At 43.5% G+C, this 19,281-nt stretch overlaps 1 protein-coding gene and 1 long non-coding RNA gene across 4 annotated transcripts in view; one reads left to right on the plus strand and one right to left on the minus strand.

Moving 5' to 3' along the window:
* The first annotated feature begins 19 nt into the window (after positions 1-19).
* Positions 20-8,893, plus strand: LOC309628324. The gene is made up of 3 exons (XR_014244420.1): positions 20-4,012; positions 7,939-8,180; positions 8,219-8,893. It is a non-coding gene; the product is annotated as an uncharacterized lncRNA (long non-coding RNA).
* A 6,805-nt stretch (positions 8,894-15,698) lies between these two features.
* SLC10A7 (solute carrier family 10 member 7) overlaps positions 15,699-19,281 on the minus strand; it is a 268,939-nt gene continuing 265,356 nt past the window's right edge. The window contains exon 11 of one of the 3 annotated variants that reach the window (XR_014243611.1): positions 15,699-18,470. Coding sequence is in view for 2 of the 3 variants with exons in the window: in XM_082389035.1 (XP_082245161.1) it covers positions 18,441-18,470 (30 nt within the window). In the remaining variant the exon portion in view is untranslated. The remainder of the gene's footprint in view (positions 18,471-19,281) is intronic. The other 2 variants (XM_082389035.1, XM_082389030.1) reach the window with 2 other exon arrangements.

The raw sequence follows: 19,281 nt of genomic DNA on the forward strand, positions 1-19,281 counted from the left end.
TGTCTAGGAAATGCTGTTTGTAAAAAGAAGGGGGGAAAAAAAAACCACCGACAGCCCAGTCTAAATTTCAGGGCAAGCCCTTTGCTTTCACTTGGAACTATTCCTGAGCCTTCCAGAAGGACAGCTAGAGAAGGAAGCTGGAGAGCCCACAGGCAGCTGCTACCCTTGTCTTCTGTCCTTTTGTCCACATGGGATGCCGCTGACCACCCCCTCTCCTCCCTCCACCCCCGGGCCACGGCCCAAATCCCCTCCACGCTATAGGGGGCCACCCCTGGCCTGCCTGGAGAATCCCCGTGGAAAGGGGCTTAACGATGCTGAATTTGGGGGCCTCTGGTTTGGTTGGGGGCCTTCCCTTACGAGCCAGCAGTGGCCAGAAATCCTCAGAAAAGTGCCAGGAAGGGTCAGAGGGGTGGCTGGAGCGTCAAACAATTAAAAATAGGGCTTCCGGGCAGGCAGCCATGGAGATCTGGCTTGATATGTAAATAAGTGTAAATAAGAGCAAGCCTTGGTGCTAGGGGGACGCTGTGCACATTTTGTGCAGCCAGGGCTGTCCGGGGCCGTGGTGGGCGGCCTTTATTCTGCACACAACCCAATTTAGAAAAAAAAAAAAAAATTTTTTTTCCCACCCAAAAAGAAAATAGCTTCACTGAGTTCCACTGGTGGGGTAGGGGTGGAGGACAGGAGATTATTCTTACAGCTTAAAGTTGGTACTCAATGAATAGAAGAATGTCAATGAATACATTAGGACTGATTTTTAGCCACTATAACTTTAATTCTGGAGCATATTTGATGCACAGCATTCAACTTCCCATCCCTGACTTTTCTGTCACCTTTTAGAGTTGACATTATTCACTCATGTGAGTGACCTCATTTCATCCTGGAATCAGCTCTGTGAGGTGGGTATTACCATCAACATCCTGTCTCACGGACGGAAACTAGACTCAGGGAGGAACAAGGGCACACAGCAGCGGCACAGAGCCCGGGGTAGAGACAGTTCAGTTTCAGCTGTAACGTTTTACTGAGCATGCGCCGTGGGCCAAGCTCAGCGCTAGGTGTTAACCTGCCGCTGCTTCTTGCTCTTCCTCAAAAAACAGGCTCTCCAAATGTCAAGGCAAGTCTTTGACTTCCTTGGAACCGTTCCATTCTTCCAGAATGAACCGTTCCTCATTCTTCCAGAAGCACAGCTAGGGAAGGAAGGGAGAAGTACAAAGGCAGCTGCTTCCTTTGTCCACGTGGGCATCTTCCCCCGTAGTCACAGCTCCTGTCGGTCTGGGCGGGGCCAGCAGGGGGTGCCCCTTCCTCGGGGCATCCCGGGTCGATCAGGGTAGGCCGGGTGCCCAAGACCACAGCTTGCTCCAGGTTCCTCCAGGCAGGAAGGCAGGCATCCGTCCACTCCTTGGCCATACCCCGCTGACCTTGGCCCCATCTGTGCAATCCCAAGGGGGCAGACAGCAACCTCAGAAGCCTTCTCTGTCCAGGGGTTTGCGCTGCAGGCTTCTTGCTCTCTAATTCCTCTGTCTGGAGGGAAGCTGCATTTGAAAGTAGCCTTAGGGTTCTCAAGAAGCAAGGTGGCCGCAGTGACTCCTGAAGAGCTCCCCTGTGGCCTACGGGCTAGGGCGGTAGAGAAAGTCGGAGAGGCCAGGAGCACAGAAGGGCTCTGGACAGTGGTTCCCAAAGTGTGCTCGGCAGATCGGCTTTCCCTTAGCCCCATTCTGGACTTCTTTCCGTGAGCACGTATTAGTTTATAACTAAACACACAGGTGCACGCATGCGAGCACACACACACACACTCACACTCATGCAGCTGTGAAAACCACCCCCTGTCCAGTTTGTCAGGGCGAGTAACACCATCTGCTGTGACAGCGACTGCGCATGCAGATAGATCCCCCCGCCCCCGAAATTCGGATGCCGCCGGGAATCTATATTAAAACTGTTGATACCGGTGAACAGAAACAGACACAATAGGTTGTCTCCATTTGATAATACCAAGGTGTCTAAAAGCGTGGCAACAGAATGAAAACGCAAATTGGGAACCTGGGGGCTTCTTTCTGCTTCAGAACCCCGTCAGAGGGGCTGGGTAGGAGTATTGGGGGAGTGAGAGAAGGGAGAGCAGAGGCTCTGGCCTGCTGCGAGTGGTCCCGAGCTCTGGTCTTTTCTCGATTCATCCAAACAAAGGGTGAAGTCAAGCTCAGGTCTAGGAACCACAGGCTCCTGTCCTAACAAGCAGGGCTGGAGGGACCCGGAGAGAAGGAGGTAATGGGTTTCTCCTGGCACAGAAATGTGGCAGTGGATTTCCTGGTTCATGGCTCTTACAAGTGGCTCAGAAGGTCCCTCCACACACCTTGGCCGGGTTTCCCAAAGCCAGGTGAGCTCCGGAGGCGCGGGACCCATGGTTCGCATCCTCTGGGCCCATCCCCTGCGCTGCGGCCGCCGCGGGTCGGCAGAAGGGGCGGTGGGTGCGGTCTGCCCCCTGCCGGCCAAGGGGATGTGGACGGCGAACTGGCGAGGTTGTTCCTCAACAGCCCAAGGGGGGCGCCTTCTATTCGGAGCCCCAGAGTCTTGGGAGGACTGGGCGCTCCTGGGATGACCCAGGAGGGGCCACACTGCAGCCGTCCCGGTGGGGTCAGAGGAAGTGCAGCTCGGACCGGGAAACTCTCCGAGGCCCAGACCGGGGATGCTCGCTGCTGTAGGTTTCTCCACCCGGCGAAGAGGAGGGGTTTAGAAGTTTGCAGCGAGTCAGACCGCACTGTGCATTTGCCAGAACAATCCAGGGTGGGTGGGAATTCCTCCCCCTTGGTGGTGAGGAGGGTCCAGTCTGTGGGCGTTCCATAGACTGTCTTCCGAGAGTCTGGCAGGGCCTGTCTGCGCCCAGAAAGGGAGGACGGGTCTTTCTTAGCTTCAGATGCTTTTAGGCTGGTGGCTTAGATAGTTCTACGAGGGAAGAAGAGAGACGAAAATAAAATACCCTTAGAGAGGATTGTCCCCCGTGCCCCTCATCCAGGGAGCTAGTGGTGAAGCCACTGTCCCTGCCTCCCCTGCCCTGTAACTCACACCTTTCGGGGACGCGTTCAGCCGCCCAGCCCCGCACTGCGCAGCGGCCAAGGATAAAAATGTCTTTTCGGTATTTTTCTGCTGTGATTTTGGCCGCTCTTCTTTTGATGCTGCAGAATCAGATTTTCTCAGTTGTCCCATTACTTCTGACTACTTTCTAAACAATGGCCTCAGAGGGAAAAAACAAACCTAGATTAATAAAGTGCTCATGAAGGAGGTGAGATGAGAAAGCTGTCAGGCCCCCCGAGCGGAGGTTGCTGAGACGCGGGCTGGCCTGGCCTCAGAGACCTGCCAGGGCCGGGGGCCGGTCGCATGATTTCTCCTCCGTCTCCACAGAGTCCAGGGCTGCTTAGTGCCAAGTGTGATGTGGACCCTTGCCTGCTGGATGGTGACGGAAACTCATTTTCCATCTGTCAAGCAGCCTGACACAGAGCTGCTAATGATTTTTTGCCAGGCGAGGCCTGGCTGGATTTGAACCAGTGACCCAGAGGTAAAAGGCCCCGATGCAGGGCTCCCTTTGCAATAACTGGCCTGCCTCTGCCTGGCCCTGTGCTCTGTGTTCCTCTGCTCCTGTGTTCTCCTCATCCAGTTGAGTTTTGGTTGGATCCTAACTTAGCATTTGGGGCTGCGTGGTTAATGTCCCAGGAGGGCAAGCAGGGGTGCATTTCTGTCCTGGGGGGGCCAGGAGATGGAAGGCAGTTGGAGGGCAGAGGGGTGGGGCCGTCTTGATTAGCCTGGGCCCAAAAGCCACGTGCTCTTCCCAGGCTGGGTGCCTGATCCTGACCTCAGGACCTTTGCACGCATATAGAGCTGGCCTCCACAGCAAAGGCTACAGCAAGAAATGTACATCTGAGGGGTACTGAGGCCTAGATGCTCTGGGTCTCAACTACTCTGAGGTCAACATTGTCATCATTTTTTTTTTTTTTTTTTTGCTGGTAGTTTTCATGAAAAAAAAAAAAAAGTCCTACTATATAATGATCAAGGGATCGATCCAAGAGGAAGGTATAACAATTGTAAATATTTATGCACCCAACATAGGAGCACCTCAATACATAAGGCAAATACTAACAGCCATAAAAGGGGAAATCGACAGCAACACAATCATAGTAGGGGACTTTAACACCCCACTTTCACCAATGGACAGATCATCCAAAATGAAAATAAATAAGGAAACACAAGCTTTAAATGATACATTAAACAAGATGGACTTAATTGATATTTATAGGACATTCCACCCAAAAACAACAGAATACACATTTTTCTCAAGTGCTCATGGAACATTCTCCAGGATAGATCATATCTTGGGTCACAAATCAAGCCTTGGTAAATTTAAGAAAATTGAAATCGTATCAAGTATCTTTTCCGACCACAACGCTATGAGACTAGATATCAATTACAGGAAAAGATGTGTAAAAAATACAAACACATGGAGGCTACACAATACACTGCTTAATAACGAAGTGATCACTGAAGAAATCAAAGGGGAAATCAAAAAATACCTAGAAACAAATGACAATGGAGATACGACGACCCAAAACCTATGGGACGCAGCAAAAGCAGTGCTAAGAGGGAAGTTTATAGCAATACAAGCCTACCTCAAGAAACAGGAAACATCTCGAATAAACAACCTAACCTTGCACCTAAAGCAATTAGAGAAAGAAGAATAAAAAAACCCCAAAGCCAGCAGAAGGAAAGAAATTATAAAGATCAGGTCAGAAATAAATGAAAAAGAAATGAAGGGAACAATAGCAAAAATCAATGAAACTAAAAGCTGGTTCTTTGAGAAGATAAACAAAATTGATAAACCATTAGCCAGACTCATCAAGAGAAAAAGGGAGAAGACTCAAATCAATAGAATTAGAAATGAAAAAGGAGAAGTAACCACTGACACTGCAGAAATACAAAAGATCATGAGAGATTACTACAAGCAACTCTATGCCAATAAAATGGACAACCTGGAAGAAATGGACAGATTCTTAGAAATGCACAAACTGCCGAGACTGAACCAGGAAGAAATAGAAAATATGAACAGACCAATCACAAGCACTGAAATTGACACTGTGATTAAAAACCTTCCAACAAACAAAAGCCCAGGACCAGATGGCTTCACAGGTGAATTCTATCAAACATTTAGAGAAGAGCTAACACCTATCCTTCTCAAACTCTTCCAAAATATTGCAGAGGGAGGAACATTCCCAAACTCATTCTACAAGGCCACCATCACCCTGATACCAAAACCAGACAAAGATGTCACAAAGAAAGAAAACTACAGGCCAATATCACTGATGAACATAGATGCAAAAATCCTCAACAAAATACTAGCAAACAGAATCCAACAGCACATTAAAAGGATCATACACCATGATCAAGTGGGGTTTATCCCAGGAATGCAACGATTCTTCAATATACGCAAATCAATCAACGTGATACACCATATTAACAAATTGAAGGAGAAAAACCATATGATCATCTCAATAGATGCAGAGAAAGCTTTCGACAAAATTCAACACCCATTTATGATAAAAGCCCTGCAGAAAGTAGGCATAGAGGGAACTTTCCTCAACATAATAAAGGCCATATATGACAAACCCACAGCCAACATTGTCCTCAATGGTGAAAAACTGAAACCATTTCCACTAAGATCAGGAACAAGACAAGGTTGCCCACTCTCACCACTATTATTCAACATAGTTTTGGAAGTGTTAGCCACAGCAATCAGAGAAGACAAAGAAATAAAAGGAATCCAAATCGGAAAAGAAGAAGTAAAGCTGTCACTATTTGCAGATGACATGATACTGTACATAGAGAATCCTAAAGAGGCTACCAGAAAACTCCTAGAGCTAATCAATGAATTTGGTAAAGTAGCAGGATACAAAATTAATGCACAGAAATCGCTTGCATTTCTATACACTAATGACGAAAAATCTGAAAGTGAAATTAAGAAACACTCCCGTTTACCATTGCAACAAAAAGAATAAGATATCTAGGAATAAACCTACCTAAGGAGACAAAAGACCTGTATGCAGAAAATTATAAGACACTGATGAAAGAAATTAAAGATGATACAAATAGATGGAGAGATATACCATGTTCCTGGATTGGAAGAATCAACATTGTGAAAATGACTCTACTACCCAAAGCAATCTACAGATTCAATGCAATCCCTATCAAACTACCACTGGCATTTTTCACAGAACTAGAACAAAAAATTTCACAATTTGTATGGAAACACAAAAGACCCCGAATAGCCAAAGCAATCTTGAGGACGAAAAATGGAGCTGGGGGAATCAGGCTCCCTGACTTCAGACTATATTACAAAGCTACAGTAATCAAGACAGTTTGGTACTGGCACAAAAACAGAAATATAGATCAATGGAACAGGATAGAAAGCCCAGAGATAAACCCACACACATATGGTCACCTTATCTTTGATAAAGGAGGCAAGAATATACAGTGGAGAAAAGACAGCCTCTTCAATAAGTGGTGCTGGGAAAATTGGACAGATACATGTAAAAGTATGAAATTAGAACACTCCCTGACACCATGCACAAAAATAAACTCCAAATGGATTAAAGACCTAAATGTAAGGCCAGACACTATCAAACTCTTAAAGGAAAACATAGGCAGATCACTCTATGACATACATCACAGCAAGATTCTTTTTGACCCAGCTCCCAGAGAAATGGAAATAAGAACACAAATAAACAAATGGGACCTAATGAAACTTAAAAGCTTTTGCACAGCAAAGGAAACCATAAACAAGAACAAAAGACAACCCTCAGAATGGGAGAAAATATTTGCAAATGAAGCAACTGACAAAGGATTAATCTCCAAGATTTACAAGCAGCTCATGCAGCTCAATAACAAAAAAACGAACAACCCAATCCAAAAATGGGCAGAAGACCTAAATAGACATTTCTCCAAAGAAGATATACAGATGGCCTACAGACACATGAAAGAATGCTCAACATCATTAATCATTAGAGAAATGCAAATCAAAACTACAATGAGATATCATCTCACACCGATCAGAATGGCCATCATCAAAAAATCTAGAAACAATAAATGCTGGAGAGGGTGTGGAGGAAAGGGAACACTCTTGCACTGTTGGTGGGAATGTAAATTGATACAGCCACTATGGAGAACAGTATGGAGGTTCCTTAAAAAACTATAAATAGAACTACCATACGACCCAGCAATCCCACTACTGGGCATATACCCTGAGAAAACCATAGTTCAAAAAGAGTCACGTACCAAAATGTTCATTGCAGCTCTATTTACAATAGCCAGGACATGGAAGCAACCTAAATGTCCATCGACAGATGAATGGATAAAGAAGATGTGGCACATATATACAATGGAATATTACTCAGCCATAAAAAGAAATGAAATGGAGGTATTTGTAATGAGGTGGATGGAGTTAGAGTCTGTCATACAGAGTGAAGTAAGTCAGAAAGAGAAAAACAAATACAGTATGCTAACACATATATACGGAATCTAAGGAAAAAAAAAAAAAAAGCCATGAAGAACCTAGTGGCAAGATGGGAATAAAGACACAGACCTACTAGAGAATGGACTTGAGGATATGGGAAGGGGGTGGGGTGAGATGTGACAGGGTAAGAGAGTGTCATGGACATATATACACTACCAAATGTAAAATAGATAGCTAGTGGGAAGCAGCCACATAGCACAGGGAGATCAGCTCGGTGCTTTGTGACCACCTAGAGGGGTGGGATGGGGAGGGTGGGAGGGAGGGAGATGCAAGAGGGAAGAGATATGTGAACATACTGTATGTGTATAACTGATTCACTTTGTTATAAAGCAGAAGCTAACACACCATTGTAAGGCAATTATACTTCAATAAAGATGTTTAAAAAAAAAAAAAAGTCCTTTCAGGAGCATTCATAGTTTGATTAACATGATGATTCCCATTCACTGAATGATAAACGAGTCACATGCCACTCTCCAAAAATAGTGTTTTATAATCTGAAGATGTCTTCTCCAGAATCAGAAAAGCAACCTGGGGGACAGTAAGGGCCAACCCATCGTTCAATAAACATTTATTGAGATTCCTGCTGTCAGGCAAGCATTCTTCTAGCTATCAGGGTTACAAAGATAAACAAGACAAGGTCCCCGTTGAAGGAATGAATCATTTAGAGGGAGAGAGGCATGTGGACAAAAATGATTTGGCACAATCTGATGGGTAATGAATAAGCAAATGAAGAAATTCAGTACACATTTGAAAACCAAGGGCCATGTCTCACTTAGGGGTAGAGGGTGTCGGGGACACAGCTGGAGCCCACAGATCAGGAGTCAACATTGCAGAGGGGGAGGGAAGCACAGGTTCTGGCCAGGTCAGAGCCCAGGTGGGAAGCCAGGCTTTGCCATTTATAAGCTAAGGCATCTGAAATTTTCTCTCTTGGAGCCTCCACTGTCTAATCTGTAAAATGGGAATAATTACACCAATATAAAAAATCTTCGTAAGGATTAAATAGGATCATTCATGTAAAGCATTGAGCAGAGCACCCAGCACCTGGTAGGTGACTGATAAATGTCCGCAAGGGCTTCTTGCTTTGGAGAAGGCTTTACTGGAGGAAAAAAGAATAGTAAATGACAGCAGCCCAGTGGACAAGACAGTCGAGATTAAGGAGAGGTTTTGCAGATAGAATCAAGGGAATCTGGTGATTAGCTGAATATGAAGAGTGAAATGGGAAGGCTGAGGGGAGGACCCCAGGCCTGGTTGCTATGACAAGCCAGGAAGCTGGTTGTGGAGGACAGTGTGTAGGGAAAGATGTTACTGACTTTTCCTGCAGGGCCAGGAGTGCCTTGAGGATGCCCGGCGGTGGGGGGGGGGGGGGGGGGGAGGGGTGGTCTCCTAACACAATTGGAAATGTGAGCTCAGGGCTACAGGACTGGGAGCTCTGGCTGAGTTACGGTGGTGGCTGGCGCTGCGAGAGGGGCCCACAGGCTCCCAGTGGGAGTGCATGAGGGCTGGGAGGAAAGATCGGAGACCAGGGTGCCTGGAAATGTCAACATTAAAGGTGTGAGTGGGAAGGGGGCCTGTGAACGGGACACCCAGATGCTCCAGGGCCACGGGGGCACCTGACGAGGTGGAACTGAGTGGCTGCCCAAGAGGAGTGTGGTCACAGGGGGACAGCCCTGGAGCAGCTGTACAGTCGGAACTCAGATCAGCCGGGCGTTAACAAATCAGGGTCCGTATGGGGCAGCTCTGTCAGCTGCATTATCAGGTGGATCTCAGCCAGACTCAGTGCTTTTTGGGGAGTTGGGCAAAATTTCTGCTTGGAGTTCTTTGGAGTAAGTAGAAAAAGGCAAGACCCAGGCAGCAATGGTGGGCTGGAAAGGCCTTTCAATTCCTGCTGGAGGCCAGGGATGACTGCAGTCGTCTTACAATTCAGAATCAGGTGTCTTCATTAACTGATGAAGTAGGCATTCATGCCCTGGTCAGGTCCTGACTTGACTGGTGACATTTAATGGACTGCCTAATAGATTTCTTGCATAGATTACCAGTCACGCAGAATAGACCCTGACAGCTGACCCCATACATCCGATACAGTTTACCCAGGTCCCATCCCTGTGGAACCATAACAATAGCTGTCACTGATTGGGTTCTTACCAAGTGCCAGAAACTGTGACAAGCCATTTGCAAGGCTTCTCTCATTCATTCCTAATAACGAACCTGTGGCATTACACGCTTTTCACTTTGGCTTCATGAGCAGAGAAGTGATACAGATGGTATTCTGCCCCATCTTCAACGTGCACAGGTACAGAGGTGCTCTTTGATGTGGAGCTGGCGTGGCTGCGGAGGGGAAGGGACATTGTCAGACGCACCACGTGTGAGATGGTGAGAGCAGTGGGTCCCAGGGTAGGAAGTTGCCGTAAACATTTAGCGGTGGATGAGCTCTAGCTACGTTGGCAAAACCAGCCCGGGAGGCCGCACTGACAGCAGAGCTCTCGGTGAACACCTAGCATCAGGGTCTAGAATGCCCACTAGGGACCCCAAATCAATGTGGTTGTAAGGATTTCTAGTCTGGAATAGCCAGTAACAAGGGAACGACCCATGTCTAGGGCTGAGGCCAAGGCTTGTTTCCTCCATGTGTGGTCTTTTCCTATCAGTGGACTCCGAGGCCTGGCATGTGTCAGAAACCCTAGGCTCCTTCCTGCCAATTCTCTGGAATTTCTGAGTTGTGGGGCTTTTGAGTCACTCCAGTGAAGAGAAATCAACACCCTTTATGAAAACCTTGGTTGCAGAGTTCAGGTAGAGTTCAGAATCATTGCTAGTTTCTAGAATTTTAGAATATGAGAAAATACGATCTTGCAGGGGGCATGTAGTTTCCGAGGTGCAGCAGAGTCTACTTAGTGGTTAGCAGTGTGGACTCTGGAATCAGGAAAATCTGAGTTCAAATCCCAGCTCCACCACGTAAGCGTTGTGAGGCTTGCACTCACTACGGATCTTTTTCGTCTTGGTTTCCTTATCTGTACATCGCCGATAATAATGGTACATATCCTCCTAGGAATGTTGAAATAATTAAATGAAAACCTGGAATAAAGAACCTAGTATCGACCTGGGGGGCAGAGGTAGGCTGGAGTCGGCTTTGTATCATCTCCTGAGAGCCAGTCGAGGGCATCCTTTCCCGATGCCAACCCAGGAACAGCTTGCTGGTAGCTTGAAATTGGCAAGGGTGGAACTGTTTACACCCCAGAAATTGGCAAGTGCCACAGATCAGAGCACTGAATATTAGTTATGGTTGTTGCAATCCCCCAGTCCATCTGAATACATATTAATTTATATTTAGATATAATGGTTTGAGAATGAATTCCACGTTCTGTGGGAAGCATTCTACGCCTCCCAAGATTTCCAGGAGTTTCCATTTTTATCATCTCATGCACAGAATTCCTGCTTGTGACTTGGTGTCTGTATTACTGGAATGTTCTTTTTCTCCCCTATGTAACTTCCTGGTGGATGTTGAAACTTTTACTTCATTTTCCTCCAAATGAACAAAAATACCTGCTGTAAAAACGGATTTGTACTAAAAGTTTGTTTGTTGGGGGGGTGATGGGCAGCAGGTGCTTTAAGACTGCAGAAGCAGCCACTGTGGAGAACAGTATGGCGGTTCCTCAAGAAATTAAAAATAGAACTACCATATGATCCAGTAATCCCACTTCCGGTTATATATCCAAATGAAACAAAATCACTAACTCAAACAGATACCTGTACCTCCGTGTTCACTGCAGCATTACTCACAGTAGCCAAGGTGTGAAAATCCCTCTGCCCCCCAGGTCGATACTAGGTTCTTTACTCCAGTTTTTCATTTAATTATTTCAACATTCCTAGGAGGATATGTACCATTATTATCGGCGATGTACAGATAAGGAAACCAAGACGAAAAAGATCCGTAGTGAGTGCAAGCCTCACAACGCTTACGTGGTGGAGCTGGGATTTGAACTCAGATTTTCCTGATTCCAGAGTCCACACTGCTAACCACTAAGTAGACTCTGCTGCACCTCGGAAACTACATGCCCCCTGCAAGATCTTATTCTCTCATATTCTAAAATTCTAGAAACTAGCAATGATTCTGAACTCTACCTGAACTCTGCAACCAAGGTTTTCATAAAGGGTGTTGATTTCTCTTCACTGGAGTGACTCAAAAGCCCCACAACTCAGAAATTCCAGAGAATTGGCAGGAAGGAGCCTAGGGTTTCTGACACATGCCAGGCCTCGGAGTCCACTGATAGGAAAAGACCACACACGGAGGAAACAAGTCTTGGCCTCAGCCCTAGACATGGGTCGTTCCCTTGTTACTGGCTATTCCAGACTAGAAATCCTTACAACCACATTGATTTGGGGTCCCTAGTGGGCATTCTAGACCCTGATGCTAGGTGTTCACCGAGAGCTCTGCTGTCAGGGTGGCCTCCCGGGCTGGTTTTGCCAACGTAGCTAGAGCTCATCCACTGCTAAATGTTTACGGCAACTTCCTACCCTGGGACCCACTGCTCTCACCATCTCACACGTGGTGCATCTCACATTGCCCCTAAGTGTCCATCAACAGATGAATGGATGAAGAAAATGTGGTATATATACACAATGAAATATTATTCAGCCTTTAAAAAGAAGGAAATCCGGCCATTTGTGACAACATGGATGAACCTGGTGGGCATTATGCTAAGTGAAATAAACCAGAAAGAGACAGACAAACACTGCATGGTATCACTTATATGTGGAATCTTAAAAAGAAAAAAGTAGAACTCATAGAAGCAGAGAGTAGAATAGTGGTCACCAGGGGCTGGGGGTGTGGGAATGAGAAGAGGTTGGTAAAAAGGTACAAACTTTCAGTTACAAGAAGAATAAGGTCTGAGGATCTGATGGACATCGTGGTGACTGTAGGTGATAACTGTATCATATAATTGAGATTCGCTAAGAGACTGTATTATGCATCCTCACACACACACACAAGTAACTGTGTGAGGTGAAGGGTGTGTTCATTAATGGTGGGAATACTTTCACAATGTATGTGTATATTGGATCATCACTTGTACACTTCAGATAGCTTACAACTTTGTCAATTACACCTCAATAAAGCTGGAAAAAGATAAAAATGATGATAATGATAATTAACCACCACCACCACTATCACTTAGGCCATCACACATTTCCCACTGGACTGTCTTTTCTCTTTGGCCCACTTTCTCTCTGGTTCCTCTTCTTCCAGTGTTTGGACCTCTCAGCCCCCTTTCCCATGCTGTTGACTCCGATTCAAAATTCCTCTCACCTCAATGCATGGGGCAGTCAGATTCCCTTGTCCGGCCCTTACCCCCCTAGGATGTGCCTAGAGGCCCATCTTTCTCAACCAAAAAAGGTTTTGCTTGACAAGTGCGCCACGGCTCAGAAATAAATTATGCCGTTCGCTCAAGAAGTAGCAGAAGTAGCCCCAGTTTGTGCTTTATGCTTGTTAGAACTCTTCCAAAGTGTGATTAAAAGAAAAGGTACAATTAAAAGTATGAACACCTCTGCATTCCTGGTCCTAGGAATCATCACTGTTAAGTAGTCTAAGAGTGGTTAAAATGCGCCCACTTCTTAATTTTGTGGCCTTGGCAAGCCACTTAGTCTGGGACTCAGTTTCTCATCTGTAAAATGGGGATAATACCACCTACCTCATAGAGTTGTTGAGAGGATTAGATGAAATAATGTACAGTGTGTGAAATAGTGCCAGGCCTAAAGAAAAACCTCAATAATGTTACTTATAATTATACCTCTAAACATTTTTTATGTGTGGAGTGTCCCTACACATATGTAACATATATTTTAACTAATGAAAAAATAGGATATATAAAAATAGTATGACAAAATGCATATTCTTCCCGGAAATTTATTCTTCTTCCCACTCAACAATATATTGTTATTACACAGTAACCCTCATTTCTTTTAATACCTAAATAATGTTCTATGATAAGACCATACCATTGAGTGTTTAAACATTTCCTTGAGTTGGGGAATTTGGGTGGCCTTTCAGCCTTATCAATGTTCTGAAATGTCCTTGTCAGTAGATTCTAGGGCACTTATCTATTTCTGGATTCACAGAAGCCAAAGAGCTGGGCTAAAGAACACGTATATTTAAGCTTTCGATGGTACAGCTAAATAGCCCTCCAGAAAATTCCATCCCCATTTATGTTCCAACTAGAAGGGCATGAGGTCCCTCTCCCCAAACCTTTATCAATATTTGAATATTATCCAACTTTCAACTTTTTGTCAATCTCATAGGTGAAAAATAGTATCTCATTTAAACGTATATTTCCCTGATCTCTGGTAAGACTGAATATTTAAAAATATGTCTATTATCCATTTTGTATAAATTACCCATTCACAAACTTCGCCTGTTTTGCTAGTGTAGAGAGAAGTCACAGCTCCTTTTCCATCTCCTCCCCGACGTTTGGGCTACACCCCATCCAGGACATACACGAATCCTCATGTTGCCCCATTCCAACGCCCAGTTGGCGAAATGAGAGGAAAGTGGAAATGAGGAAGTTTCTGTTAGGTTATATAGCCGTTGGCCCCAGGGCAAGTTCAGGAAGTCAGAGAATGAACAAGGAGGTGGCTGAACTTCTGTGAACTTGGGGGATGGGGAGAGAAGGGAGAAGAGAGCGAGGGGAGAGGAAGAGCTGGTAACAGGGCAGGTATCTGGGGTTGCGGGGAAGGGCGGTCAGTGAGAAATTCCAGGTGGGAGGGTGGCTGGGAGGTTGATGGGAACAGGATGTCTAACATTCCATTTTTTTCCTAACGTTCCGTTTTAAGTTTCTCTATCCCCCCAAACCCAGTGTGTCCAGACTTTGGTAGAAATCAAGGAACTGGAGTGGCATTCCATGTGTGGGTGGTGGAGTCTGAGATGCTGGAGAGTTCGGTGGAGGAGGGTGGTCTGGAGAGGCCTGTGGGCATCTTCCGGGTGACCCCCTGTGACTCAGCTCAGCCCTGTGACTTCAGTGCTCTCGTCTGCACCTGTGTTTACAAGCACATTGGCACCAACCGATCGTTAGAGTGACGTTTAATGTTTAATACAGTTTCTCATCATCGGCTCTGTAAACAAGTTCTCCAGGGTCTATGAGAAATTGTTTTCCCTTTACATGAGGTTAGTATTTTACTCACATTTGAGAAACTGTCCTATAGTGTAAATAAGATTAGCTGCTTTGCTAAAGAGAGTACTCTTATAAGACCTTTCGTATGTATCTACATAAACCAATAATATGATGATAATCATAATAATTTGTATCTAGTCTTCATAGTAAGTATGTCGGAATTCCGATAAGGAAAACCCTTTATTTTTTATGCATATAAAGTATTCACTAATTCAGATCAACCCAAGCTGATTTAGCCTGAATTATTGAGGGTTTATTGTTCTGTCAAAATATAAAAGGTGAAAGTTATTTGCATATCACATCTGCAGCTTCAACTTGGAGAGCTAGTATTTACACTTATGAAGTCATGCATTTCTCTCAGCAGCACCATGTGACTTCACAGTTTCCCTCAGGCTAGCTAGGAATAGTAGCAAAAAAAAAATCAGTTTTTCTTGTAACGGAGTAATGATCTCTATGTAGGGAAGAGCTTTCATAATTATGAAGGTTCATGTCTTACCCATTAAGATCACAATTTGGAAAATGGTTTTTTGTTTTGTTTTTTTTTTTGGTTATTAATCTGAGTCAGGCACTGTGCTAGGCACAGGAGGAAAACAAATGAGGACCACATTGGAGGAGACAGGAATGTAAAGGGATGATTAGACAAGCAAAGGTTTTGGAAGACTTGAGGGACTTGTTCTAAGGGCACGTCACAGGGAGTAAGTCTAGAACCGACTGGGGGAGCAGGAAAGCTTCCTGGACAAGGTGACATTTCTGTCAGCCTTCCAGGGAGAAGAGGCTTGCTAAGTCAAGACAGCAAAATGAGAGCACAAAGGTATGGAATTCTACAAAAGGGAACGTACCCATGAAGAAACTCAGGGTTTGGAAAAGGCATTCTGCATTCTAAGGGTTCATATTTCTATCCCTGAAAAAATTGACAAGGTGGCTAAAACTCAGATCACCTATGTTCTGTCCCTTCTGTTGGGTATGTTTCTCTTTTGGTCCTCAACCCTGATGCTGAGAAAATCTCTAACTAGCAAGGGCTAGTTCTGGATTTTAACGTTATGGTGTGGTGGGAGTATTGAGAAGGATACCTGAGAAGACTACAAAACTTATGTCCAGCTAACCACAAATAGTATAAGAGGACTGGAATGAATTAAAAGAAATCTACAGATACTTGGAAGGCATTATGAGTGTATATCTGAAATCAGGTTAAAAATAAGCCACAGGTTCTCTTGTGATTTCTGAAACATCTTTGTTTAATCATAGAATTATGTCCATCTTCCATTCATCATAAATAATCCATTTCGTTACTTTACCAATCCTTTTGAAAAAATTTGGTATTTAGCATAAACAAACACTGAACATTAGCCAGGGGTGTGTTAGTTTTAACCAGAAGAGGGAAGAATAAAAAGAAGAACCCACAAAATTTTAAAACTTAGAAAAGAGCACATGAAAAGATGAGCATTCGTATCCATTTAAAAGATCAAATTTCATAACAACCATTAAAAAAAATACAGGTGGAAAAACAAGCAAACATAAATATAATCTAACGTATTTCTTTCATAAATACATTCAGACAAAACAAATGCATAAAAGAGATAGAGCATAGATATAACAACATATTTTAAGATATGAATAATTAAACCCCAATAAGCATGAATTAAAAATATATTTTGATTTTATTTTTTGTCCTTTATGGAAAAATATGCACAGCATTTGTGTAAAAAAGAAATAGGTATACACATATCAATAAAGCCACCAAAATTCACTATGTAAAGAAGATTATTTGAAAACAGAACACATTTTTTTTAAAGCAAAAGGTAAAATGTTATATCATTTTCAGTTGAATTTTATCCCATAGTCACACCTACTATAGGTGTTAGATAATAGAGGTAGATAAGTTGGGGAAAAAAATCAGTATTCTAATGCTAGGGAAAAGATTTTTATGATAGCTCAGACAGACAATTCCATTCACTCTGAAATTCAAAGAAGCTTGTAGGAACAAAACATGAAAACCTTTCTGTGCTCCATATGTAAGCATCAAAAGTATCAAGCAAAATTACTGTAGTTTTAGACACAAGTGAAATTCTTGACAATAGGAATCCTTGCCAAACAGCCTGTTTAGCATAGCTTTTTGCAGGGTCTGGCACTAGCCTTAAAACTTACACCCAGGCTAACTCTTATGAAATTTATGAGGTTCAGTGACATTGAAATGAGTCAGGAGTAACACAAGATGGGAGCTGGTAGTAACAATAATGTAAATTTACGATACTGATAAACATGGTGAGTTTCTAAGGAATGATTTTTTGTTGTTGATAAAACAACAAAACAGCTGCTGAAGATATGGTGTGACTCATGATGCCAATATCACCTGTCAAATCACGAAAAGACATGTAGAGAGGATGTGACAGAATGGTGTGCAGGAAACAGAAAAAGTGTTCCCTTATTTCTGTACATTGCTTTATTCTCTATTTGGGTCGTGAAAGCTCTTCCAGACATAGTAGAAGCAAATATTGGATACTCCATGGCAAGCTGATGCCCAATTGGGAGCTAATTTTACTTGATGTTTTGGTTGATGAATGGTTTTGCATCTTCTGTGTCTATTTTTTTTTCCATCTAGCTAGACAGAATGTGTATATGTACATTTGTTTGCCTCTATGACCTTTATATTTTCATTTATTTGTAAGAGCAATGTGATTTAATTTTTTTAAAAATATGTTGCAAACATTTGTCAAATCTGCCAAGGAAATTCTCATTAATAACTTGTCTCAAATGCCTTAAGTGTGCTTAATTCAAAGATGTAACAGGCTGCTTCTGGCTAAAAGGGGAAATTTGTGCTCAGCACATCTGTGTAACAGGAAACAAATTTTGGTCTCCGTTGTGGAATGTGAAATAATCCATCATTAATTGTTGCTGCTCTCGAACTAATTGTAACATTTTTGGGTCTCACATTTGGTTGTTATGAGTTTGCAAGTGTGCTGGAAAACAGGTAAGAAAGAAATAATGGAAGAAAAACGAAAAACATTTGAAATATAATTTAAAAAATCCTGAAACCCAAATCCTGTAGTTTATCTGAAAACTGCACGTACTTTGAGTCATAACTCAAACATCAGGCCCTTTCTTTGAAGCAGCTTATAATAAATTTAAGACATAGAACACCACAATCTCTTGTAGTGGAACTGAGGAATTTCTGAGTGGAAACTATTCGAAGGAATGTCTTAAAAACTGATGTCAAGAAATGCAGATGACTTACGCTTTTCAGCATCTATTCAATCTATGACCCCTGCTGAGTTGATAAGGAAGAGGCATGTCACAGTTGCAGAAAAAAAGAATCACACGGGAAATCAAAGTATCCGAGAATAAGACTTTGGAAATCTTCACTGTCATGAGAAGGGCATTTTCCTGATGGTGTGACCTCATTCCAAACAGTACAGTAGCTGGTAGAGAGCTGTATTGCACAGAAGGTGGTACGAGGAAAACGTGTTTGCTTTTTGTCACTTATGATGACTGTTTCCCGTGTTAGGAAAAAAAAAAAGAACAACTCCAAAATACTGAACCACCCCTGGCGGTAACCAACAAAGTAGGTTTTAGAAATAACGCTCTCGTTAAATCCATTTTAAGGCACTTAAACAGTTATGTCATATTTTTTGTGTAAAAAAATAAAATATGCGTTGAAGCAACGTTCACAAATACACGTCTTCAGAACTGTTTGTATGTACAACCCTGTACGTATATACATCGCTGCGGAAAGACCACCTCCTTCCTTATACTGTTGGCCTCGTCAACTTCACTCCCTATGAGAAAGGAAAACATGACATCAGAGTTGGACGGTATCCACGAGCAACGTGAGAGCATCAATTAACACCAGATAATTTATGCTACGAGAAGGAAGAAGAGGCCCGCCTAGATAGCATTATATAACCCATGATCCAAACCCCTGGATCCAAATAAATTCACCCGCCCACCTCACTGGCCTGCGGAATCTGGCATCTCCCCCGCGCCCGGCATGGCTATTCATCCCATCTGCTGTGCTCTAGCTGGTGCCTGTGGGTCTCAGTCAGTATTGTCTGTAAAGCAGAAGAGACACTCAAGGATACCCTTACGATGGACACTTTGTTTTTGTGGCCAGGTGGGAATGGCTAAATATTCCAGGTCTTCTGGGTTATTCTACATTAGCCAGTGGCCCCCTGGTTTGGAGGGGTTTCTGTGCAAAGGGAAAAATGAACAGCGTCCAGTTTAGTTTCCCTTTTGGAAATGCTTCTGTTACTCTGCAGGATAAATCCCGGAGCTTTTAAACATTTAGAAGAAAACTTCATTCTGATTAATTTGCTGTTCACTATGACTGTATATTATTGATGGAGTATTAGGATTTTCAAATACTTTTCTTCATTCTTTGTCAAAATTTATATGTATAAATTCTGGTCTATCATGCACATACACATTGTTAAACACAAGCATACATACAAATGAAGTTTTCAAAGGGGATAAATAGTAAAAGAAAGAAAATGACTAAACTGCTCCTGTACCAATTCTGAGTGGGAAGACCCCAGCCTGGAGTGGTCCCCAGCACAGAATGGTGTTTGCTAACATTTTGTTCAATAACAA

Source organism: Balaenoptera borealis, assembly GCF_965194805.1.
Source record: "Balaenoptera borealis genome assembly, chromosome: 4".
Lineage (NCBI taxonomy): Eukaryota > Metazoa > Chordata > Mammalia > Artiodactyla > Balaenopteridae > Balaenoptera > Balaenoptera borealis.